This window comes from Lepisma saccharinum, chromosome 24 (genome assembly GCF_977018435.1).
Source record: "Lepisma saccharinum chromosome 24, izLepSacc3.1, whole genome shotgun sequence".
Lineage (NCBI taxonomy): Eukaryota > Metazoa > Arthropoda > Insecta > Zygentoma > Lepismatidae > Lepisma > Lepisma saccharinum.
The window spans coordinates 48,971,251-48,998,585 of NC_139252.1; the positions used below are offsets into that span (position 1 = coordinate 48,971,251).

Genomic DNA, 27,335 nt, shown 5'->3' on the forward strand with positions numbered 1-27,335 from the left:
GACTGGACCTACAGTTTAAAGCGGGATCTAAACTGATGTGCCTCCACCTGATATCGAACCTGGTACCCCTTGATTACAGGCCAGACACTATCACTGCGCCATCCGGGAGGCCACTGCAACAAATATAATGGAACCTACAAGTTTTTCAGAAACCAAAGATGACAATGCTATATATACAGGGTCAGGTACAAGGCATACCAAGTTTCTATCTATATCAAATGTTCAACCTCAGGTTCCAACAATCCAGTCCATCTGCGTTACTCACCACAATAGGGATCGTGACTGCAGGTGGAATGCAAAAATTGTGTTTCCTTCAAAGGCGTTTGTTCTGAATTGTGTATTCACTTATTCAAGCTAGGTGAATCTTCAGCCTAATAATATAAGCATTAGCATGTTGCTTCACATTTTACGTAAAACACTTTCACGTGATGTTCTGCTAAAGGCTGCAGCGAGTGACTTGAGATCAGTTGCAAATTATAGATATATTTGTTATTGTGCACTACGCTAATGTTATTACAAGCACAAAAGATAAAGCAAACATGCGAGACTCCCAACTCAATAAAAACTCCAAATGCTTAATATACATATATTCAATTTCAAATTTTTACAAAATTGGATAAATTAACGAGACATGTTCCACAAAGCAATTTCCACATGAGTATCAAATTTACAAACAGGCCTTTGCAATACAAAATTTTAATCATTAGCTTGTGGGTTTTTTCCAGGGAAAAAAAACTTTTTGAAGAAAAATGTATTATGTACCACCATACAAAAATTTTAATTTCAACACGTACAAACACTAAAACACGCCATACAGACCATGCAACATCATGCCAATTTCTTTTTTTTCTTTTCTCTCCATTACACAAGTCCACGATCTGTCCTTGATTGTGCATGCAGATTAAATTGAGTAAACAAGATTTCCATTATGTGCTATCAAAATTTCTTCACTGATGAAGATGAGTATTCCAAAGCTCACTTTAGAAGCATTTCCTGTGGACAATGGATGGTCCAGATTCATCGTATTCTTGTTTGCTAATCCACATCTGCTGGAATGTAGACAGGGAGGCCAGGATGGATCCTCCGATCCATACAGAGTATTTCCTCTCGGGAGGAGCGATAATCTTGATCTTCATGGTAGAGGGAGCCAGGGCAGTGATCTCCTTCTGCATACGGTCGGCGATGCCAGGGTACATGGTGGTGCCTCCTGAGAGGACCGTGTTGGCGTACAGATCCTTCCTGATGTCCACATCGCACTTCATGATGGAGTTGTAGGTGGTCTCGTGGATTCCGCAGGCTTCCATTCCGAGGAATGATGGTTGGAACATGGCTTCTGGGCAACGGAACCTTTCGTTTCCAATGGTGATGACCTGGCCATCAGGAAGCTCGTAGGATTTCTCCAGGGAGCTGGAAGAAGCAGCAGTGGCCATTTCCTGTTCAAAGTCGAGAGCAACATAGCAAAGCTTCTCCTTTATGTCCCTCACAATTTCTCGCTCGGCTGTGGTGGTGAAGCTGTAGCCCCTCTCAGTCAAGATCTTCATAAGGTAATCAGTGAGATCTCTGCCAGCCAAATCAAGACGCAAAATGGCGTGAGGCAATGCATAACCTGAAAATTAGAGGAAAGTTTGTAAATAATCCTATCACCGCATACGAGGATTGCAAAAATTTTACATAACACTTGCACAAACATAATTCCTCTCACCGCTCCCTTCAAAAACCTAATTTATTTGCTTACAGATTTCGATGACTATACTGAAATTTCTAAATACATTCTGAAGCGCTTTAGTTACAAATGACATAGGTATGTTCAATTAATACACACTAGTTTGGAGAATGTGTCAATGATGGTTTAAAATACCCCACTGTGCAAAAATCTTAACAGAAGCAACCAATATCACGAGCATGGTGTCAAAATATTAGCTTGAAAAATCAAGCTTTACTTTAGGGTAAATTTGCCTTTGTTTGCAATTTAGAAAGTAGTAGTTTAAGAACAAAAAGTTCTAACAATGCACTGCATACCATACTTATTAAAAAAGCACATCAGTGATGTAGAAATTAATGTTTATTAAGGATAAACTTGTATTTTTATTGCGAACTAATTTTTAAAAATATTGCAGATGCCAAAAAGTTCAGACTGAATAATAAACAAATGAAATATGTTAACCGACATTATAAAACATTAGTTACAGATGTTTCAGCTCTCAATCCCTATCCTAAATATATGACATAAGTAATTCCTTCCCATTATTGGAGCATATTAACCCCTCTAGCCAAGTACAACATGCATGTGTACCTTTGGAGATTGTGTTAATGTCAGTTTGCTGTACATGTAAATGTTCAATGCATGGCTAGCAAAAAAAGACTGCTGTTAGATGCTATCTATTGAGAGTTGCAGGACATTTTCAGAGGTAAACAAATCCTAACAAATCATTTTAGACGAGTGTCAGGGGTTCGAAAGAACTTCAACCATGTTTTACTCTCAATTGCTCTTTCCTCAAGAAACATGTATGCAGAAACAATGAAAAGGAGTGACAAATTTTAAAAATATGGCTTTCGTATAATGGGCAGGACATTTAAATCTGGGTTTCAATTACCACCCCGCAATGCTTCCTGATGGAAAGCAGAAAGCACAGCAGATGACACTAGCCAGGAAACACCTACACCACCTGATGGGAGAAAATGCAACTACCACCACCTGAGAATAAACAAAGAAGTGATGAGCTACCATCTCCGCTCCAGACACCATATCCTTGGTGAATGAACGCAGTGAGCTTTCGAAATTAATCTGGGAAAAAACTATCCAGTTGTGTAAAGCAGAAACAAAACTTCACATACGTAATAAAAGTTAATATATTTTGATATTACAGAGCATACTGACATCCAAGGTCTATACATTTAACAAGAGCAATAAGAGCAATATAAAAAAGATTTTCTATTCAAGACCACAACTCCTGAACAATTCTAGTTTAATTCTCAGTGCAAACAGCTGAATAATTCAAGTTTACTTCTAAGTGCACACAGTAATCTAATTTCCAATCAGTAAATACACTGTGGGGGTCAAACACTAAGATAGGAACTTCTTGTGTGAAAGATGAAGAAAAAGCAAAATGAGTGTGTGCAAAGAAATGAATATGAATACTGAAAACAGCTCGTGAGGCTACGCTAGCACCGGACTGGTTAAAACAGGAAAGAAAAAGTTTCTATTGTCATATTTACCCACGTGCACACAGTCAACAGAACTTGCATAAGTTACCTATTAGAGCTTCATTAATAAACCAGCCACTTCCATGTAATATATGGACAACAAAGTTGATTATGCTCAAAGCTTAAATGTCTTCCACAAGTTCAACTCTAAAAAGCTAAAGAAACCACAGCACATATCAAGTCAAGAAATCTATTTTGAGGAATACAGTCGAGACTGGGTAATATGTAACTCAGTTCTGCATAATTCTGTTTTATACATAATATATCCCAGCAATATATAATTTAAAAACTCGTTAATTAAACCTTATTTGTAAGTAATGCATTTATACGTAATTCGATGTTACATGTACTAATTTTCATAAAATACAGTTGACTCGTACGTAACCTAGCTACATCAATGTCACAGAAGTATATATATCTTGTCATTACAACTTCTTTTGTGACTGATGGCAATATGAAAGTACACAAGTTAAAAAGATGTCGATAGCTGACGTTTGTGGTGTTCCATAATAAAAACAATATTTTCACTGGCTACTGGCCAGCCATGTAGAACAGAAAGAGGAAAAGTTACATGCTTGACCAGAAAGTAAAATTTATGCGGAAAATGGATGCTAATCCACATAAAACCAAGTGAAATGTAGCTGCAGATTTAGGCATCTCTTATACCACACTTCGCAGTCACTAGCAAAAAATGCTGGTTTACACAAATTTTAAAATTGGGTAATAAATCAACAAGAGGGAAGGTATGCCAATTTGGAAGGCCTAAGCCAGAAGTCACCAAAATCTCCAAAGCATTTCCACATTTGAAAATAGCCAGCAAAGTACCAAAAGTGAATTGAGTTTTAATGACAATTTCTTAGTTCATGCAAACTCAGATGTAATGAAATTATGAGGAGTTTGGATGAAACCCAGCTTACCTTCATAAATTGGCACAGTGTGAGAGACCCCATCTCCAGAGTCCAGCACGATTCCAGTGGTTCTACCAGAGGCATACAGGGACAGCACAGCCTGGATAGCTACGTACATGGCAGGGGTGTTGAACGTCTCAAACATGATCTGCAATCAAATTTAAAATGCAAAATTCAAGCTAGTGTTTAGCATTGACATACATGTATTGCAGATATAACTAAATTACAGTATTCACTCCTTGCCTATATGACACTGAGTATAATTAATGAAACTGAATTCTGACTTCCAATGTTGTAATTTTTCTATTATCTGGCAGTTTTCAGAATTCCATTTGAACATATAAGTTATGAATATGTTGAAGTTTGACTACTAACTTCTAAAAACAGGATTTAGAATTAGCCAAGATTTACACTATGGGGAATAAAGTTCATTTTGACCCCTACTTCAATTATAAAATATCCTGATATCTCAAGTTATAAAGGTTGTTCCAATAGAACCAATTATTTAACATCAATTTTGAGGAATCTAGCATAAACACTGATGTCAATACAGCAGCTAGGGAGTAAACTTTATAACTTACACTTGTCCGCAATTGAGTTAACTTTGAATCCAGTTGGAGCACTACAGTGAATTAGGATAATTTGGTCGAGTGCTGCAGCAAGGGCTTTTTGCTAGAGCCATCTAATAGTTTGCACAGACAACGCACAGAACTGACAGCTTCTTCGCTTCAGCAAATAACACTTAAACACTCGAAGCTCTCATATAACCGTAATTTGTCTGTGCTAATGGGCTCTCAAAAATGGATCATGAAGTGATACTCAATGAAATTGAAACTTAGGCGAACATAGTTATCATCCCCATTTTAAAATGTATTTTAGCCTATCTTACCAATACATAACGACATATGAAAATAGATGATTATGGTCAATTTTTACACACACACATATACATACACAAATATATATATATATATAAATAAATCAAAGAAGGTAAAAGGAAACACTCACCTGACAGTTTTTGCTTTTACCTTTTTTGATTTTTACTTAGCCCTTTTGGCCCTCCTTGATTTTATACTATATATATATATATACATATATACTTTATCATTCAGTAATTTGTAGAAACATACAGGAATGTATAGGTTGGGACATAGCTGCAACATGGTGAATTAACTTTTACTTTTGTTTATTCCAGTTCTATACTTTTGTGGGTTATAAACCTTTAACTTTCAAATCACTTTCTTTGCATTGCATATTAACAGACTAAATGTAACTTACAAGTAATCAGTTGAAATGGCAAGCATATCATAGGGCAAAAGATACAAAATTACAGGCTTCCTGCTACTCCATGTTCAGTCCCATAGACTCATTTGCAGCACACGTGTCTACTGCACCACAGTAGAGCCATTTCCTATCCCTCAAGGTTCTTTTTCCAATTTATTATTTGTTTGTGTATTATAATAGCGGTTTATAGTTTCTAAGTTCATGGAAAGTGTTAAATTTAAAACCTCTCACCGCAGCGTTTTTCTTCTAGTGGAAGGACCTACTCAAAGTTGGCTACTCTCACCTGGAGCCGAAGTGCAATGTTGCTAAGTTTACGATTTCGGGACTTAGAATTATTTCGGGGTGGTCAAATATGTTGCGAAGTGTACATGGACCCCCTCCAAGGATCATTAAAATTACAAACCACAAAAGTTTTATTCAGAATCAGCGATATCGAGTAGACTTGCATCTTTTTCAAAATGGGCACCATTGACAGCTAAGCAAGCGTCCATACGCTCCTGCCACTTTGTGAATGTGTTTGAAAATTCGTCGTCAGGTAGCGAACTGAAGAAAACTTGCACTGCGGTGATCACTTCTTTGTTCATAAAGCAGCCTTTAAAAGTGGAAATAGCCAAAAGTCTCAGGGTGCAAGGTCCGGGCTGTATGCTGGAAAATTTCTATTTTTCTCTTCATCACGTAATTCTGAAAAGCCCACGCAGTAAGCAGACGTGCGTTATCGTGGTGCAATATGAAGGAGTTCTTCAAATGCAGCCTCTTTTTTGCTACGTGCGGCGCAGAGTCTCAATGACTCCTTGGTAATACTGTGGCTCTCCTCAGTCTGTCTTGATCAGCATATGCCTGTTGAAACATTGCATGTGTTTCTGCAGCACTTTTCCCTAAATGCCAACAAAATTTTAAGGCATGTCACTGTTAATGTCTAATACTCATCACGAAAAGCAATGTTATACACAAAAACCTGGAGGGGTAAACGAAACACATTCCACGTAAACAACACAGCTGCTCCCTAACGTGGTTTTGCAACATGTGCCAATTTGCTACGGAAACAGAATGAGTCATCCTACATGACACAACTAGTGCCGAAACCATAGGCAGTGTTGCCAAGCCAGGAAAAAATCTGACTCACCTTCTCTGCGACAGCCTATATATTAATAAAACTATAAATTACCATATTCGCTGGCATACAAGAAATTTTTGAGGAAAACACTATAACTGAATAATATAATTAATTTACAGTACTTCAAACAAACTAATATGTAGGTCTACTTTCAACAAATAACTCCCTAACCTAACTAGGAAAGAATACATTTTAATCTTCATCAATAAAGAAATTGTCTAACCCAGAACAGAAAATTTCTAGAAATGAAGGTAATCAAAAATACCACATAATGCTCAAGACAATTTCACCAAAAAATTGAGACACATCCAAAATTACGACTAAAGTAGAGAAATTTTATTAATTATAGGTCATGAATAAGATGTTTATCTTATCAACACACTTCAACAAACATCTCTGAAGAAAACCTATCAAAAGCATAACTTTGAACGTTAAGACAAATAAAAGAGAACCCTTATGCTTTTCATTTCTAATTACCTGAGTCATCTTTTCCCTGTTGGCCTTGGGGTTGAGTGGGGCCTCCGTGAGGAGGACAGGGTGCTCCTCTGGTGCAACTCGAAGTTCATTGTAGAATGTGTGATGCCAGATCTTCTCCATGTCATCCCAGTTAGTAACGATACCATGCTCAATTGGGTACTTCAGGGTTAGGATACCTCGCTTGGACTGGGCCTCATCACCTACATAGTTATCTTTCTGACCCATTCCTACCATGACACCCTGAAACAAAGAAAAGTTGCATTCAATACCAGTTAAGATATAAATATCTTTCCATAACTAAACTAAACCGGTGCATCAAAAGCACTAACTGATAATGAGAAGCAACAGGCAGCTCAAGGTCGAGCTTATAGCTCCAACCCTTTGTCATTCCTCCCTCTTATTTCTCCTTCAGACTTCAGTGTTGCCAGCAGCATGGTAGTGATTCTAACTAGATTCATCCGTGCATATTCGGCCTAATTCTACATACAGAATCAAATGACCCATGGGTACATGGAAATCACAAATACTAAAGTACCGACCCATGTGATGTGATTTCTCGTACAATACTCTCTTAACTCACGGATGGTGTGAGGATTGTCTTCGTATACTTTATTTTTTAGATTACCCCATAAATAAATATCTTTCTTGTGAGAGGCGGCAGATAGATTTCCAAGGAGACTAACCTTTGTCCTATCTCAGTTTCTCCTCAGTAAGTACAAGTGGGTTTTTCTTTCCACTTTTATTCAGAACTCTCCCTGTTACTTTTTACGAGGTTTAATATAGTGGTTCTATATATAACGGGAATACCAGGAAATTTCGTCGCACTTCTCCACAATTCCTCTTTCCGAAGTAACACTACCAAGATAAATCCCTTGTTGTAATGTAAACTTTTGTGGTGCCGTATTAAGCCACAATCTTCAACACACGGACACAACACAACTTCTGAGGGACGATTATACTAGCATCAGTCCAACGTCAACAGAAAGGAAAAGAGCGAAGGCAGGGAGAGCAAAAAAAAACAGACTGTAGTGCGAGACTGTTGCAGACCCTGTTCACCGGGTAAGACTAGTGCTGACCCCGGGCTGCTTGGCGCAGAGTCTCGTAGCGAATGCTCTGTATTTAAGATTACCCCAATGGAATATTCCACATAGACTGTTGCAAAAGAAAGGATCTGTGTATGAATGTCAGTTACTATGCCCTTTCACACTTATATTTTTTGTCATTGAAAACTAGCACAAAAAAAAAATATTTACGAAAAATGCTATCACCCATAAAAAGTAGTGAAAGGGTGTCTAAGGCAAGAAGTGCGTTTGGTCTCAGAATGAAAATTATTTGGTAAGTAGTATAACAATGCCATACAGAGGTAGTAGAGCACTAAAAATTAATTCAATGCAGACTTCCAACGAATGCCCCATCTACCCAGGAGCGTCAAGTTAATGCACATAAGGAACAGCATGGTATATTCATGAATTGTAGGCAATGCTAATAAATCAATATCCTCCACATACCCCTACAGGATGAAATTTAATTTGTTCAAATGTTATCAGTGTGGTTAGCTTGTTATGGGCCTAGCATTCAATAATGCCAAGAGATTCTGTGGTGAAAATTTAATCAATTGACTTGCTGCTATAAAAAGTAGTCACCACTCTTTGCTATAGCTCTTTTCAGTTCTTACGTCGTGCGGTCTAGAAGCTGGCAGGGGAAGTGGGGAACATGCCGCTGACCAACCAGAGAACAGACCACCTAGCGGTGGAGCCGAGAGTTAGGCAGTTGCGGGAGGAAGCTGCAGGCGCTAACTTCGTTCTGCACGTTGCTGTGTTGCCAATTCACCACGTTGCTGATGGTCTTTTGCCCCAGTGTTGATTCCTGTTTGTTATGAGCGGAATGTAGGAATAACATACGTGGGAGTAATTGTTGTCGCGTCGTGTATTGCCTAACTGCATTGTTTCTTCGATAAACGTGTATGTGGCATGTGATGTTACGTTTATTTGTACTCTCGCTGTTCCATTGTGACGCGAACTGTGCAACATATTGTTAGGGAAGGCAAAGACAGTCTTGAATCACCACGCAAACGAATCAAAAGGAACAGTATCACAAAGGCAATCGACGGTTGCGATAAAGATATAACAAGAAGAATTATCCTCGGGTATTATGTAAAGGGTGAATATCCAACACTGAACAAGTTTTCGTTGATTTGCATACATTAATAAGCTTTCAGTGGGGAGTTTCGTCGTTGTGAAGGATACTGAAGTATATGGGGTTCAAGTACAAAAAGAGCAATGACGGTAGACGATTTCTGATGGAGAGAGCCGATATACGAGTTACAGCCAGAGTAACGTTTTTGAGAAAAATGCATCTTCTAAAAAATAAGGAACCCTTGCCCTATATAGGTATTTCATTTAGATGAAACGTACATAGATCAGAATTATGCTCCAACGAAAATCTGGCAAAATAAAGAGGGTACAGGGGGTTTAAAAGTGCCCCTGGGTAAAGGTGGGCGCATTATTGTTTGTCACGTAGGTTCCAGTCACACTGGTTTTCTACAGGCATGTAAATTAGTTTTCAGTGGTTTTTGCAGTTTTTAGATACACTTGACGAAAGGAATATCAAAGACGCAGTGATTGTAATGGACAATGCTAGCTACCATTCGGTACAGTTGGAAAGAATTCCTACAACGTATACACTTGATATCATACACTTATCGGTATTCTACTGACCACAAGATGGGGATAATACGCATTCTCACGCCATACGCGAACAATGGGACGTCTGTATTTCATGGTTCTTTCGATTTCAACTCGCCTTTCCCGCTACTCTGGCAACGCTGCAGTCTCTCTCTCTAACCGGCCTGTCTCGTTGCGCTGGATGGGTAGTTTCCCCGCTCTCCACTTCCCCTGCCAGCTTCTAGAGTGCACGCCGTAACAACTGAAAAGAGCTATAGTCAGTCCTTCTGATGGTGCAGCAATTGAGTTGTTGCCTTGTAATCAAGGGGTCCCAGGTACAATACCCGGTGAAGGCACAGTGGTTTGGATCACACTAAACAGTAGGTCCACGCCTGATTAGCCTTTCTGTGCATAAAGTAACCTGAAACCTGCCATGTAAGCCAACTGGAGGAATGACTACCTAAACTCTAAGTGAAGTGTTCAATATTTCAGCCATGTCTTTATCCACAGGAACATCATGAAAATTACTAATTGTGTGATTGAAGACTTGAGATAAAATTTGTATATTGCAAGAGTTACTTACAGAAACAAAATAGTCATGATTACCCAGCTGTGCAGTTACGTGAAAATTCCTTATCGTTGAAGGTCAAAGATTTTGTCAAATAGCAACTTTTCCTACTTTCTTACATTCATAGTGTACCTTTAAGCTGTACAAGGGATGTGAAGAAAATGTATGTCTTGAAATATCTCTTCCTTGGCCCTCTGCTTACATTGAAATTGCCCAGACGTCCATCCCAACCAAACTTAAAAAGAATGAAGATCTCTTATCCAATAGCATTAAGACTTTTTTTGAAAAGTGGCAAGAACTGGCAAAAACTACTTTTGGATCCTGAAACTAAAAACATTATTCTAACATAAGATGGTTGAATCTTATGTTGCAATTTTGAAGTATCTGTATCGGCTTAGTGCTTTTTTTCCTGCAGTCAACAACAGCACTCTATGCTGGCACCCTTTAGAGTTCCAGAGGATCCAGGTTCAAATTCCAGCCTGAGCATGGGTATTCTTTGTGTCCCTTCATAAAATTTCATCAAATCACTCATTCTCATCTTCGCGATTAGTCAAATGTGGCACGAAAGAGAAGTAAAATAAAACAAATGAAACAAGATAAATGCATGTATATGTGTACTTGGATGCATCATCCTTTATGAACAAACAATTTTGAGTAGTTATGATGACCACATTAACAACTAACATAACAAATCAACTTGGATTGTGCTGTAACAATCTTCCCAGAAAAATAGCAATAACTAACTTTTTAGTGAGATTTTTAATTTGAACAATCATGTTTGTTACTTTCTTCCCCCTGCAACAATATTCAAATTTAAGCATGTTCAAGCATATGCTTTTCAAGATGCAGCATATTTTTAATAAATACCATTAGTGAATATTCCATTCTGAACTTCAGTTTATGAAACAATTTTGTAAATGCAGTATTGTGCCTGTGTTGGAATGAATAATGGTACACCACCAAACACATTTTTTCTAATTTATTTCATGTAACAGACCATTAAATAATCCAAAAATACAGTGCTTTCTCAGTAGAGTATTCCGTGAAGCAGCGATTAACATGCAGAGTGGTAGAAGGGTGTTTGCCAGCATTTAGACCCACAGCTGTACGCTGACCTTAGCACGGAATATGTCAGTGCTTCAGTATCCAGGTAGCTGGTGTCTACTTTGCACATGTTTGTGAATTGTTAAGGTGTTTACAAGTGTTAGATTGTTTTCTTTTAAGGGTCTGTTCTTGATGAGAAGTGGCAAAGGGTGAAACAGTGTGTGGGAGAAACTAGACGACTGAGCACGATCAGTACACACTTTTCAAAAATCTCTCAGATGCATTGCACAAGAAACAGACATTTGCATATCGTCTGCATGGCAAGCTACAAAGCTCATTGGAAGGATTGAAATAAAATATCAGAAGAATAATTGAAAAAATTTCAGAAGAGGAACGGATACATGAAAATTTCCTTAAAAAATGTCAAATTTTTGGAAGCTGGAGTACAACATTACCGTACGTGATCATTTTAATTTTAACTGTCCGTGTAATTATACGAGTGTACGATCTTATTTCATTCCATAGCTAGCAGTTCCAGTTACACGGATGTTGCATCCAGTTTCCATCAATTTACAAGGGTTGGATAAAAAGTAATGGCAACACTGCTGTCCCGTGAAAGGGGACAGTCACAGCGCCACAAGCGTTTCATGGCTGATAAAGGAATGTCAGATGAGGAAGTATAGTGAGTGGGAGCAATTGTATGTTATTCAGTCAAAAACAGCAGTGCTCTGAAGGAGAGGACGAGAGTGCAAGTGCTCTAACAATATGTTTAGGCAAGAAGAACGTCTCTCAGGCAGACTGTCAACGCTGCCTACTTCTGCACCTTCTTGCAACACCACCTTCGTCTCACATTAAGAAGGAAGCGACGGCACGGTGTCCCATCATCCTGCTTAACAATGCAAGGTGTCACACTGCGAACAATGTGACTGCGCTCCTGCATAACTGGTAGTGGGAGGTACTGGAACATCCGCCGTATTCACCGGTATGAGACCGTGTGATTACGACAGTTTTGTCAAAATGAAGGAACCACTGGGCAGGAAGCACTACGACACGCACGAAGCCATCATACATGCTATAGGGCGGTCACTGCGGGACATCGACAGAGATGGACGTGCTGACGGTGTACGACGCCTTCCATATGTGTGACAGAAGGCGTTGAGATGAGGGGCGATTACTTTGAAGGAATGTAACACGTGCTCCTCTGCCAATACAGTCAAGTACCAATTATACCAGTGTTGCCATTACTTTTTACCCAACCCTTGTAGTCCCTGATGCTCCCCAAACATGCACTACATTTATTGTCTAAAATTCTTAATCTCCAGAAATTTAGTTTAGCCATTTGAAAGTCACCAGAATTTGGAATCTACCTCAGCATATTAAAAATCGACTTTTCATTTACAATCTTGGAATGCCTTGAACAAATGCAAAATAATCCTTCCCAAGGTGAATCTAGTTGTGATTTATCTCGGCTAAAAACTTCTAAATTTGCTGCAGTTAACATGGTCTCAAAATTGATGACATCCCCACCCTTCCTAAAACACACATTATATTACAGAGTTTTATTAAAAGCTTAAAACTCAAGTGATGTCGTGACATTGCTGAGACTTGTTTTCGTAATCTACGAAACCTAGTCAAATAAGAGCCTAATTTAAAGCTCATGTTAAACCAGTCTGTCATCTACTACCTTTAAACAGGATGACCAATTTTCTGCAAATAGAATGCGAGACTAATCCTTCAAGTTATCTTGCAACTATAAAAATTGCAACTCAAAAGCTTTGCATTTATGCTGGCTATCATAAATACAACGTTTGTGATTTTACCACCACTCCTCTCCTAAGCTATGAAATATTATTTTAAAAGTTTTACTGCAAAATTGCAGGCCAATGAAATCTCTAAAATGAGTCAGTTTAATTCCTTATACTCTGAAAATTTATTCTAGAGTTTTGAACAAAAAAAGGTGTATACAGGGTGGCTACAAACAAGCAGAAATGAAATTCCCTGACTTTTCCAGGTTTCCCAGGACAAAATTTACATTTTTCCCTGACAATTACAAACTAAACTAAATCGATCTTTTTGCAAATAGAAATAATAAACTCACACAGATCCACGTATGGTTTTGTTAAGTACCAATATTATCTTCTATGAAATTGACTTAATTTCTCTATTCTCTATGATTTGAATTCAAACTGCAAAATAGTGAATTTGGAAAATTATTACAATTCACAAGCTAGGGAACGGTTACGGAATTTTTCATACGCAGTAAGTTTAAAATAAAATACTTGATTATTTTTAAAGTTACGACTAAATGAGATAAGAGTGAAGAGTGAATGATTAAGAAATACAATTTGTAATTTATCAGTCTCCTTATCCATTCTCGGTATTATATGTTGATATTTCCACTGAAGTTTGGAACCCTCTGCTTGCAAGAACCATGAGTGCGGACTCATTTTTCAATGTATAAAGCTACTTCTCTCTTCTCTGTAAAGCAAACAACTTAACTCTTGCATATAAGTGAAACAATTGAATCGAACAAAATAAAGTGTCATATTTCCTTACTTTATCAATGGGATTTCTGCTTCAGTACAATATATCCAAGTGAAGTACTGTGAAACTGACAATATGCAGTTATACCATTAATACTGACGAAAAGGGTATGTAGGTTTTAGAAATTGAACGCAAGGAATTTATAGAATTGCATTGTATAGGTACCTGATTTAGCTAACCACACATTAAAACAGGAACACTCTAATAATAAAAGCTTCTGAAAGTTCATATACGAGGGGCATCCTGAAAAAAGCTCCTCCAAAGGTGCCTATACGCAGCACTAGTGGTCGGAGAGGTACAGTTGCAATGCAGCCGTTTTAGGACAGTTCCAGGTTAAAGATTGCAGTTCTCATACAGTCTCCCACCGACTGCGATGTAGCCTGCATTGCACGCTCAGCATTTGGCACAGAGCCACCAGCAATCGTGTCAGGTGTGCAGACCGGACGTCGTGAGTGATAGTAAGGTCAGACGATGGTGCAGACAATTCACGGAAGGCCAATATAATGTGCACAACCCCATACAGCTGAGTACACACGAGTACTTTGCATCACTTCGGGCGAGAGATCTTGGACAACTCCCTGCGTACAGCCCTGGCCTTGAATGTACCGACTTTCATCTCTTTGTTTAACTGAAGAGGTTTCTGGCAGGGCAAGGATTTGACAGCTACACTGCGGTAGAGATAGTTCCAGTATTTGCTGTCAGACACATATGCCATGGGCATACAAAATTTAGTGCCATGCTACGACAAATGCCAGAACAACGGTGGTGAAAATTAGGTTAGGACTCACTGTTGCTAATGTAATAAAGTACAACTGATATTCTTGTTTTATTTATGCCTAATCGGTAGGGACCTTGATATTTTGTTATTTTTTAAAAAATTGGTGTATTTTCTTATTTTTATTTTTTACTACACGGTGTTATTTTCCCCAAAATTCACATTTTCATTTTAGCGCATTTTCTGGCAAATATCTGAAATTATACCTTCATGGTGTTTTTAAACTACTGTTTCAAAGTAAGTCAAATGGCTTACGCCTCTTCGTGAGAGTTTGATATATTGAAAGTTATTTCGGGAAAGTTATTTTCCATACCCCTTTCTTAATTTTAAGGTAAGGATTTTAGATAATGGAATTTTTCCCGTATATACTGAAGGGTGCATAATGACCATAAGTAGCGACGCACCCAAAAAATTAAAATCAATCAATCTCACGTGACAGATACCGATATATTATGGCACCAAAAATTGGCATTATCTTTTTTTCACTTATTAAGTTGAAAAAATCGTGGGAAATACATGATGTAATGTGGCTGTCGGAATTATTCCATGTACGTATAACTCTATAGTTTACTCTTGAGTATAATGTTGGAAACCTTGCATGTTCTATGTACATAAACATGGCCTACAAAAGACAAGAATGTTGGATTTCATGGAATTTTTCGTTGTTTTAGGACATTTCTTTAAAAAAAATTGCTAAAAAAGCCAATAATTCGCATTTTATGCCAAATTCACATTATTTCGAACGGGCGAAAAATGTGTCCAGACATCATCACTGCACATTCCTAAACATAACTTCGCAGCAATTACCATTTTTCACAGTTTTCGGGTTTGCTAAAAATCATGTCCCTACTAATTGGAAATTACTTTCTGACCACCCCTCGTATAAATCAGTAGATGGAAAGTGAAAATTTAGCAGGGCTGGCAGAGAAAAGTCAATTCTTGAAAAAAGTGATTTGCTTTTATGATTGAATGATTAGAGTAAATATGATATTCAAATATTTACGTATCTATTATTAGTATTTTATTTCATAATATTGGACATTAACCTTACTCAGTGAGAGATTAATGACCATCTCTCATGAGTTTAAACAGACTACTCCTATACAGACAAGAAAAAAAATGATAATTCAATGCATTTTCCACGTAATATTTAGAGGCTTAACATTTACTCCCCCGATGATACCATATGGTATCATCAGAGTAAGGTCGTACTCGCCCGATGATACCATATGGTATCAAGGTGCTGATTACGAAATGAATGTGCTTTTTGGACCTTCATACACTTATGTTTGGGTGGAACTCTGACACAGGTCTGGAGCAAGCCTGGGAAATTCATATTGATGACCAACCTCCCCCTTCTCTGCAACATATCCATGCCACATTTCCGAACACAGTTTCACATTTTGGCTCATTATTCAACTTGTATGGCACCCAGGAACATGAAATATGTTTCAATCTCTTTGGAAACGTCAATTCTTTGAAGAGAATACTAAGGTTTGCGCATTCTCCCCAAAATAGCGGCACAAGAGGGGACAAACTCGAGATTTTTGTTTGTTTTTTACATGGAAATTCGGTGGTCGCGCCCCCAAAACCCCCTTCCTCGGTTCGGCATTCTGAATTATACACGGTTGCATGCTATGATGATTTAGCTGCAAAACAAAACTTATCCGAAGTAGATTGCTCCTATAGTGCCAGAGTTATAACAATTTTCCTCCAAAAATGCAAATTACATATTTTTTGTAAAAAAAATTAAAAAAATCACAATTTGGCTTATTATTCAACTTGTATGGCACCCAAGAACATGAAACATGTTACGTTCTCTTCAGAAATGTCCATTCTTTGAAAAGAACACTAAAGTTCGCGCCTTCTTCGCAAATAGCGGGGAAGAGGTGGCAAACTCCAGATTCTTATGGTTCGGGGGCTGCGCTCCCAAACCCCCTTTCCTCGGTTCAGGGTTCTAAATTGTACACGGTTGCATGCTCTGATGTTTTAGCTGCAAATTTAAACTTATCCGAAGTAGATTGCTCGCTTAGTGCACGAGTTATAACAATTTTCTGAGCAATATGCAAATTACCTATTTTTAGTAAAAAACAGTGTTTCACATTTTGGCTTAAAGCACCCAAGAACATGAAACATGTTTCATTCTCTTTGGAAACGTCCATTCTTTGAAGGGAATACTAAGGTTTGCGCCTTATCCCCAAAATAGCGGGAGAAGAGGGGGCAAACTTGAGATTTTTATGTTTTTTTTTCATTGAAATTCGGGGGTCGGGCTCCCCCAAACCCCCTTTTTCGGTCAGGCGTTCTGAATTGTACATGGTTGCATGCGCTGATGTTTTAGCTGAAAAACAAATCTTATCCGAAGTAGATTGCTCCCATAGTGCCTGAGTTATAACAATTTTCTGTTCCCGTGCAGAGTTCCATAACGATATCTTTAAATTAAATAAAAAAAAAGGTCAATGAAGACGAAATTCCCTGACATTTCCCTGACTATTTTTGACACCTCAAATTCCCTGACTTTTCCCGGTTTTCCAGGTCTGTCGCCACCCTGTGTATAGCATAACAGAGCCTGGCAACATGGGTAAAATCAGTTTTTCATCCACCATCTTGAAACATTGTCCAATTTTACTCAAGTTTTCTAGCTGCAGAAATAATTTTACCTAAATGATTGTAAATTTACTGCAGTTATCCTAGCCACTAAACAGATAACATCCCTCTGCCCATCCACCCTAACTCATGCTTCTCCTAAACCATGCACCAAACTTTGATAATTTTATTGTCAAATTATAGTGTAAGTACATAATGCTCCTGTAAGTTTCATGCACAAAGCCCAAAACTAAAGTCTATTCAAAGGTTTGAAAATGTCAAAAATGATCAAAATATGAAAATATGCATGTACACTGTATTTACTTGAGTGCCCTATACACCCTTAAAAGAAAGTAAGGAAGAAGAAAAAACCGAAATTGTGATAGATCATGAACGTGGAAGACTTTATGGGTAACAAGCTCCTAAACAGATGTAAATAACATTTGTCTTGCACAGGCAAGCAACCCATTACGATGAGAATATATATATATATATATATATATATATATATATATATATATATATATATATATAATATTAACTTATGTTTTGCGAGTATCGAGGTAACTCCTGCGATGTTTCGGGGGTGCAACTGCTCCCTTCCTCAGGCTGCTCACGTTTAGATTATGTATAATCATAACCACGTCGAACTTTCCATAGGTTCAGGATATGATTGGTAAAAGGTGTATGGTTAAAAAAACAGTAAAAATCTACAACCCATTACAGGTACACGTCAAACTACCATGTTGTTTCCGAATTAGAAACTGCTCCTTGTAATGTTGAAACTTTAAAACTGAATAGCCACGGTCCGCGTGCGCTGCAATGACCATATCAGGAGTTATCTCTATACTCTCAAAACGTAAGTTAATATTATATATATATTAAATTTGTGAGTAATTCACACAACCTTCATCATGTATTCATAATGATGAGAAATGAGAAAAATCATTTAAAGAATGTTCCGATTTAATTATGCCACAATTAACGACATTTCAATAACATATACTCCATTCTCGCTTGTAATGCTTAAACATGCAAAAAAATTATGGTACTAATTTACTATAGTTCAAACAGATTTCTTCATTTTTAAACAAGAAACTGCTTACCGTAATAAGTTCCTGTAGCATTGTCTAACAATGTGAAAATTTATCATAGCGGAAATTCATGCTCAGACTGAAAATAGCCTTTGGCTCGTAAACCTTCGTACATCACGCGTCGTGATTGTGTTTTGTACATGTTCATTGGGTATCCAGTGTTTTGAACTGTGTGTTTGCAACGAAAGTTAGAAACATGATGTGTCGTGGATGCATGGTGAAATTCGTACCGGGTGTGGAAGATCCAGTGGATTTTTTAATGTAATTGAGCATCATAGGATCGTGAAGAAAGGAAAGGAATGTCGAAAATGTGGAAGTGAATGTAAGCTACTCGTTAGAAGGAATGGGCTGTGGGTATATGTCTATTGCCTAATATGACGTGTCGTGGATGCGTGGTGAAATTGATGTTAAGTTTTATGTATCCTGGAAACTGATTTCTTCAAATTTAAAAGTTTGGGGCTCATTTGGGGGCAGGTGACTCAGGCCAATTTCTAACATGCCTTAACAGGGACTCTAGAAAAAGCCAGGGAGTCTGAGCGGAGTGATAGGTCAATTACCCCAGAGGTGGAGCATTGAATCTGTGGGAAATTTGGACTCAAAAATATAAAAATAAAATAATTTTTACTTTAAATTTCCCACCGATTCCGGGACGGATAGCCCCAAAAATCATTCACGGATAGCGCCACAAAACATTACAATTTCCTTCGTAAAAAAATGCGAAAAAGTTTTTTTAAAAAAAATTACATCAGATGAGCTTTGTTCACGGGTATTTCTTGGGTTCCGAAGGTTGAAACACTGCATAACGAATGAAAATCAACAAAAGACAAGCATGACGTGTGATTATGTAGGAAGGTGTACAAGCCATATTGTCTGAGGCAAGCAAAAAAACTACAAGAAAGAAGTACTCTTAATGTGAAATAATGCAATTACTTTGATCAAAAAAAATGTCAATACATCTTAAGGAATGTTCCACGAAGTAGATAGGTAAGTATGAATGTCAAAAATTGACAAAACTAAGAAATTATAGGTGTTTGAACTATAGCAAATTTTTACAATGTATTGTATCAATTGATCATCACAGTTGAAACTATCATGTATCACTTATTTCCCCTGCATAAGGAAGTGACTGATAACCAGAAAGCTAAAACATTTTAAAATTATAAGCTTTGTTCAACTTAGCTGCATGCATTATTTTTATTTCTAATAAAAGTCCATTTCTATCATGATTTGGGGAAAATATCCTGAAAAACCCACTGACTTGTATTACATTCATTATTTTTTAACATTATAAGCTCTCCTTTACAAGTTTCCCAAAAAAAATGGACAATAGTAGAACCTCAAGTATTTAAAGCAATAATTTACAACATTTTCTGAGAAACCCACTTTTTGACTGGGTTTTTCTGAAAATACTGTCCTGGGCCAACCCTACAACTGAGGGTGACACTTATTGCATAACATCAAGTAGTTTTCAATAGAATGGACCTTTTACTCTAGAATTATAAGGCTACCAAACCTACTTTCGCCATTTCAATTTTGGGATTTTGTCCAGGTTTTGCAGTCACTGTGCACTGGTATGTGTGTTTGTGCAGTGCTCACCCTGTGATATGGAGGTAATTCAAGATAATGGTACCACTTTCTGGTCATGTTGAGATGTCATTTGTAATGTCTGTGGCCAGACAATATCAGTTGTAGGTGGTAGCACTGGTCTCCGTCTGGACAGACACGTGGCGAAGGACAATATCGGAAATTGGCGATTGCCACATATCTTCAACAAAATATGGTCTCAGACGATAAAATATTTTCTTCCTTATTGTGATGTCTGTGATATATTGTCTCCATGATATATCACCAGCATGATATATATTGCCAACACAATATATATCCCCAATACATATATATTCCCAAAATATCATGACGATATATCATCTAGTTGATATCGCCTGGATATGGCCCAACACCAGCAGACGTGTGTTTTGTGAGCATCAGACTCACCCGTATACCAACCGCATAACCAATTTTTATAAAACACTATTTCTGTGTCAACTGAATTCATCTTCCACAATTTTCTGTTTTGATTCTTCGGTAATTAATCTATTACTTGTCTCCACTCATTACTACAAATATTTCAAACTACATAAACTTAGAAATCTGATATTCTGCACAAACTAAGAACAGCAGATCCAAACATTGCTCCCTGGACCAAATTATGGGAGAAGATACACCTGGGCAGTGAGTGATTCTCAGGCCCCAGAAGATAATGTTGTTGAAGCATTCAACAGTGATCACAACACCACAAATCAATCTGCCTATGAAGATTAATCTACTTGTACTTTCTCCTAAATATATTGGACATGATGAAACAAAGTAGAATTCTCATCCCCCACCCCTCAAGTAATAAATTATGGAATTTATTACTAATATTATGCAAATTACTTATCAAAATTATATTCCAATAAAATTGCAACAATTATAGACTTTCTTGATATTTTTTCTCATACTATATAGTCAGGAATATAATTTTGCTATTATGTAATAAGTTAAATTTTAAATTATAAGTGATATATATTTGGAAGTTTTTAATGCGATGGATGTGAAAACATTCAAAAAACAATGAAAATCATATGAGTGTGCAACGCTCACACATATACCACTTATAGCAATAATTGAAAAATAGGACCATTGTAGGAAATAAAGTTTCAGACTTGCAGCAAAAATTCAAATACTCAAAATCAGCTATTACAAACCTGATGCCTAGGCCTTCCAACAATAGAGGGAAACACAGCCCTTGGTGCATCATCACCTGCAAACCCTGCCTTGCACATTCCGGAGCCATTGTCCACAACAAGAGCAGCAACTTCTTCGTCACACATGATGAGCAACTACAAGTATTCTAGAACAGAAGAGGTAGAGTTTAATGTTTTTGTTCTACATAATTCTAACAAGTTTCTTTACTTTCCAAGAATTAGAGATTAAAAATATTTATGATAAGGGGAATAAACAACGTGGTTGATAATGTAAGACGTAAGTGAGTTACTAAAGTTATATCCACAAAACTTACTTGTAAATGTTCTATTAATTTCTGTGGTCTCTGCCATCATCCACTTTGGTGGAGTAATCCCAAGTTCCCAAGAGAATGGTGGCAGAGGCCACTGAAATTAATAGAACATTTACAAGTAAGTTTCGCGGATATAACTTTAGTAACTCACTTACGCCTTATATAATAATATTTAGTACAGATTAAGCATGTAGGAAACCTTTTTGCCAAGTTAAATTTCCGCACATGAACGTTTGAGGAATCAAAATAAACAATGGTGGAAATTAATCTGGGAATAAAACCAAATACTAGTCAATTACTGGATTACAGTCCATAGATAAATTAGCACTTTAAAGAAAAAATGGGATTTCATTAAAAGTACATACCCTACACCCAGCCTTTGCACATTTAAGAATGTAAAACTAAAATTTTATTCAGATTAGCATATTACGGTGAAACATTTCTATTTTTAAATTAAACTTTTTCAATTGTCTTCTGCACTCCTTTAGCATTGACTTATGCGCAATTCAAAACACTTGAAAGAAATACATATTCAGACTTTTCCAGGATTCGCAAATTGGTGGGCACCCTGGCTGCTGGCTTTGTATTTCAGGAACCAAATATATAGAATCTGGAAAAATCTTATCTCCACAGTTATATAGAAACAAAAAAACATTTTCTGTAGAGGGTGGTAGTTGCAGACTACATAAGATAACAATTGATGCTAGTGGTAGTAAATTATGTTGGTGGACTACTATGTGGTCCTCCGCTGACCAACGACAGGTGCCATCCTCCATTCATATTGGGGGTTAGGCATACTGCTGACAACTCTGCACTGTAAAAATGTATGTCAAGAAACAGCAACGTGAGGTCATGGGATGTTCTGATGTAAACTAATCCAGAGGTAAAATAGTCCCCCATTTGTATATCTGGGCAGGGATTACTTTTGGGAGGTGCCTGGACAAATTGATCTCTTTTATGAGCAGAATAACATGTGGCTTTCTTGCCTGAAAGGTGTTTAAAATTTTTACACCATCTCAACCAAGGGCAATCTTTGAAGGTTATGGGGAAAGTTCATTCACAATACTTACATAATTTGGAAATATTGTTCAACAATACAATACAATACAATATATTTATTCATCCTTAGACATTGTACAATGCAATAGATGTCGTCAGTTATTGGTTACATATTTGTTATTGTATATATGTAAATATATAATTATTTATATAGAGAGGGATTACATGGAACTACAATATGTTATAGATACTAATATGAGAGTATATGCATATATAAAGTAAGAGTACATAGACATAAGACAATTATAATATTAGTGACGATGAAATAATATAAGTATGGCAGTGGCAATATACATAACAATAATTCATAAAACAGGAAATAAACAATACAATACATTCTAGAATATTAAATCATTTTTGGGATGGATTTCGAATTCTTCTAGATTGTAGAAGACCTTTTCTTTTAACCAGGGTTGAAGTACACTTTTAAATTTTTTAAGAGAGACACTGTGAGCAGCTTCTGGTAACATGTTGTATAACTTAATTCCTAAATACTTATAACTATTTTGTGTTTTACTTAATCTGATTGATGGTGTGTCGAGCTTGTAACAGAATCTTGTATTGTGTCTGTGCACAGTGTGTCTTGCGTTATAATTATGTACATTTTCTTTTGTATACACTAGACAGGTAAATATATATGAGCTTGGCACAGTCATTATCTTTAGTTCTTTAAAGAGATTTTTACAGGAAACAGACTGATCAAAGACTCCTGCCATGCTTCGTAAAGCTTTTTTCTGCCCAGATAAATACATCCCCAGCACCAGATGAGTTTCCCCACAAGAGAATTCCATAAGTCAGAAGGCTATGAAAATATGCATAATATGATTGCAGCAACAAATCCTTACTAATGCATGTTCTAAGCTTTTTAAGTAGAAATACCACCCTGGCAAGTTTGGAACATAGGTGATTTGTTTGCGACTCCCAAGATAATTTGGAGTCTAAGTGTAAACCAAGAAGTTTTACAGAAGTCCATTCATGGCCATTTCCTAATGTAAAAAATATTTTCTCTGTTTTATTTTCATTAATTATAAGTTGATTTGTTTCAAACCAAAAAGTGGACCTTTCCACTATTTCCTTATCAAGCTTCTCAACTGTAAATTTGTCACTGCCCACTGTAAGGAATGTGGTATCATCTGCATATAAAACAGTCTTATGAGGAATAATATTAGGTAAGTCATTTATATAAATATTGAACAACAATGGGCCGAGGACAGAACCTTGTGGAACTCCATTTTTTATATTTAAGAATTCTGATTTTATGTTGTCTACAGTGACCATTTGTTGTCTATTTGATAAGTAGGATTTTATTAGAGCAAGTTCAGTTTCTTTGATGCCATAGAAGTGTAATTTTTTTATTAATATTTGATGGGAAACCGAGTCAAAGGCTTTACTCAGATCGATAAGTGTTGCACTTACAGAAAGTTTGGATTCAAATGCATCTAACACTGTGGAAACAATGGTTTCATTTGCTTTCACAGTGGATAGATGGGCTCTGAAACCATATTGTGCACTTGTATATAAATTATTATTTGTGAAATAGCTATCGAGTTGATTATATAAACCGTGTTCTATAATTTTGGAGACAATGGGAACAAGTGATATAGGACGGTAATTGTCGGGGCTCGGTTTATCACCCTTTTTATAAACGGGTATGATGACAGAGAGCTTGAGGCAGGAAGGAAAGTGCCCACAATACAATAATAATAATATTTTATTGTCATTAAGCTTGTACAGCAATAGACAACGTCAAGAACATAATACATGTGAAATATATTATAAAATAATATAAAATTATAACCCATTTTATGTTAAGGTGCACTAAAATACAATATTTTTAATTTCAAGAAATTCTTGAGTTGAGTACAATGGTGTAGCAACTAACCAGGCATACAGTTTACGTTTAAATACATTCATAGGCATATTTGTCACATCAAGAGGTAGCTTATTAAATAGTCTTAATCCTAGAGCTTCATAACTATTCAGGGATTTTGAGAGTCTGTGATAGGGTATATTTATACGCCTGCTGTTTCTTGTAGTATAGGAATGCACATCTTGTCTACTTTGTAGCTGTGGCAAATTTTTCTTTACATACAACAGCACAGTGTAAATATATAGATTTATCACAGTCATAAATTTTAACTTAATGAACAGTGGCTTACAATGAATTAATTTGTGTGAGTTGGTAATTATTCTCACGGCTTTTTTCTGCAGTATTAAAATTTCTTGTACATAACTGCAGTTCCCCCAAAGTAAAATTCCATATGAAATAATGCTTTGAAAGAAAGCGAAGTAAGCTGATCTTACGTAATCTTCAGGTACATGACTGTTTAGATTCCTTAACAAATATATAACCCTGGATAGCTTGGCAGTTATGTATTTAATATGTGGTTCCCATGATAATTTATTATCAATGACAATACCTAGAAATTTCACATTGTCTGAGCTATTGTCGATCGGGATGCCTCAAGACTGAAAAACATATGCTGAGTTTTACTTTCATTCAGCAAGAAACCATTAGCTCTGAACCATAAAGAAGATTGATACAGGGTATTATCAGTTATGCCTTAAAGAGTGTTAAGGTCAGAGCTGGCATTAAAGAAGGTAGTATCATCTGCATATAGTATTGTGTGAGCAGTGACGCAAAATGGTAAATCATTCATCATGAGAGCAAACAATAAAGGCCCAAGAACCGAACCTTGAGGTACACCGCATTTGACCTCTCCATTCCTATGCAGACAATTTGTTTACGGTTCTGAAGGTATGAATGAAATAGTTTAAGATCTGTACCACCAATGCCATAGTATTTAATCTTTTTTAAAAGTGAAGTGTGTTCTACACAATCAAAAGCCCTGCTCAGGTCACAGAAAGAGGCCTGAGCAAAGTCCTTAGTTTCAAAAGCCTTAAGTACATCATCCAGTTTATGAGAATGCAAAGTGGGTACTGTAGAATATCAATCAACTACACGATTTGATTAAGAGATAGAAGTCCTCACTTTGTTCCCACTACTTTTTAAACTATTTATCTCACCTCTGTAATTCTGTAGGAATTGTAATTAACTGAAATTTCTTTTATCCACCCTATCAAGTTTAAGGTTTTGCATTTTCTAGAAACCTGCGTCAATTTAGCAGGATGTGGTCAATCGACCAGTTAGGACTCCTCCGTGATACCCACACACTAATTTTGTATCTCAAATATAGCCTAAAAACTGTTTAAACACTGCGCTTTTACAATTTCAGACAGTCTCAAATTCTCCGCTGAAGCAAGTGGTATTATCGGCGCGATTTTTGAAGAAAATTTTACTTGTGCATTAAATTCAAGAGCAGTGGCAAATATCGATAAACTAAAAGATTTCCAACAAGAGAGATGACAAAAGTTTGTTTCTACACAAATATCTTTGCTAATGATAGTTCGGAAAATTGTACGAAGTGACTGCAGGGATGTTCATTTTAACTATGAAGTCGAGCTAGACCTGTTCACTCCTCACTAGTATAACAAGTTTATGACAGCATTGTGTATAATACGTATTGTTTGTTTATTGCTTCTGTGACTTTTTTTTCCGAAGTTTAGAAGGATTTACGATCGACACGTTGCAATGCCACGACGCACACATGCAACATATCATTCGTTCTTGTTTCATTGTAATGCACCTGGAATTCTATCTATAGTTCGATCATAATCGATACGCACGAAACGTCACGTACTAGTTAAATCTATGTAATAGCTTTACATACCGAAATTAAGATACGAAAAACCTCTCGCTGTACTAAAAGTAATTTTAGTCATACCAATTTGTTAACTACATACATAAAGTTTTTCGTATCAGATTTGCCGGGTGCATACCGAACCGGAATAATCAAAATGCATCAGCATTCATAAAACGCGTGAAAAATCAAACTCATTTTACATTAATAAATCTCCACTACAAGCCGAAACAAGTTTTAGTTCTCTACATTTTTTTTTCCAGATTAAAAAAAAAAAATTGTCACCCCAGCACTTCCCTACCCCATGACAGGCCAGACGAAATACGATCGATACAAACACACTAGCCCTGCCCAGTTTGTCTGGTTTCCGAACCGCCTTCAGCAATAAGGAACAATGACCTCCAGTTCTTGGTGCCTGGTAAAAAAAATAAAAAGTAAAACTACTAGTTTGTTCCTTTATATGGAAAAAAATGTCGAGCTCTCTACGAAAAGTTCACCTGACAAAAAAAAAGAATGCGAAAAAAAAAGTTACCGGAATGTACTCTCGTAGGAGAAAATAAGACAATGCATGGAATATAATCTACAAAATTAAGGTAATTGTAAATCCCCAGAATTGTATTATTATTGTGATACTAAATTATGATTAAGCTAGCTTAGTTTTTATAAGATAGGTTACTAATAATGAATTCAAAATCGGAGTTGACAGTTGAGATTTTCAAACTAACCTTGGGGGCAGTTGTTTTCTGCAAAAATACACCTCAAAAGAGCTTTTTCGTGAAAAATCCTAGTTTAGTAGACAGCACAGTTCCACAAATCAAACACTAAACTTATAAGTGACACATTTCACTTACCTAAGCTATCGAAAAATGGGAAGACGTAACAACCACCTGCCTGTACTATTCGCCACCGCCCTTTTGCCGCGTTGTGAGTCACTGCGTTGCGTTTCGCTTGCTTGCTGTGCCGGTTGAACTGGCGCGACCAATCGATTGTTCTGTTGCGCAGAAGCACCATTTTCGCCGAACAAGGTTGCAGCCGGTGGCAGCGCCAGGTTCGATAAGACAAAACACAAAAATGCAACGCAGCAGAGCAGTAAAACTGCATTTATTACTAACGTGCATCCTAGCGAATTTCCTATTCTTTTTTTGTTATTTATTTTCAGCCTTCGATGTTCATTTCAAAGACTGGAACGTATAAGTTGCAATACGTAATTTTGGAGGTTATTCTTATTCTTAATTTGTTATAATCGCAAAAACTGGAATAGA

The 27,335-nt window shown here is 36.8% G+C and overlaps 1 protein-coding gene across 1 annotated transcript; it reads right to left on the reverse strand.

Moving 5' to 3' along the window:
* Positions 1 to 572: 572 nt before the first annotated feature.
* LOC145977939 (actin-5C-like) lies at positions 573 to 27,055 on the reverse strand. The gene is made up of 5 exons (XM_083110270.1): positions 26,925 to 27,055; positions 21,003 to 21,148; positions 6,988 to 7,227; positions 4,122 to 4,260; positions 573 to 1,606 (listed from the first exon to the last, which is right to left on the reverse strand). The coding sequence occupies exons 2-5, from the start codon at positions 21,126 to 21,128 to the stop codon at positions 981 to 983; spliced, it is 1,131 nt and encodes a 376-aa protein (XP_082966396.1). The 5' UTR covers positions 21,129 to 21,148; positions 26,925 to 27,055; the 3' UTR covers positions 573 to 980.
* Between the last annotated feature and the right edge of the window lie 280 nt (positions 27,056 to 27,335).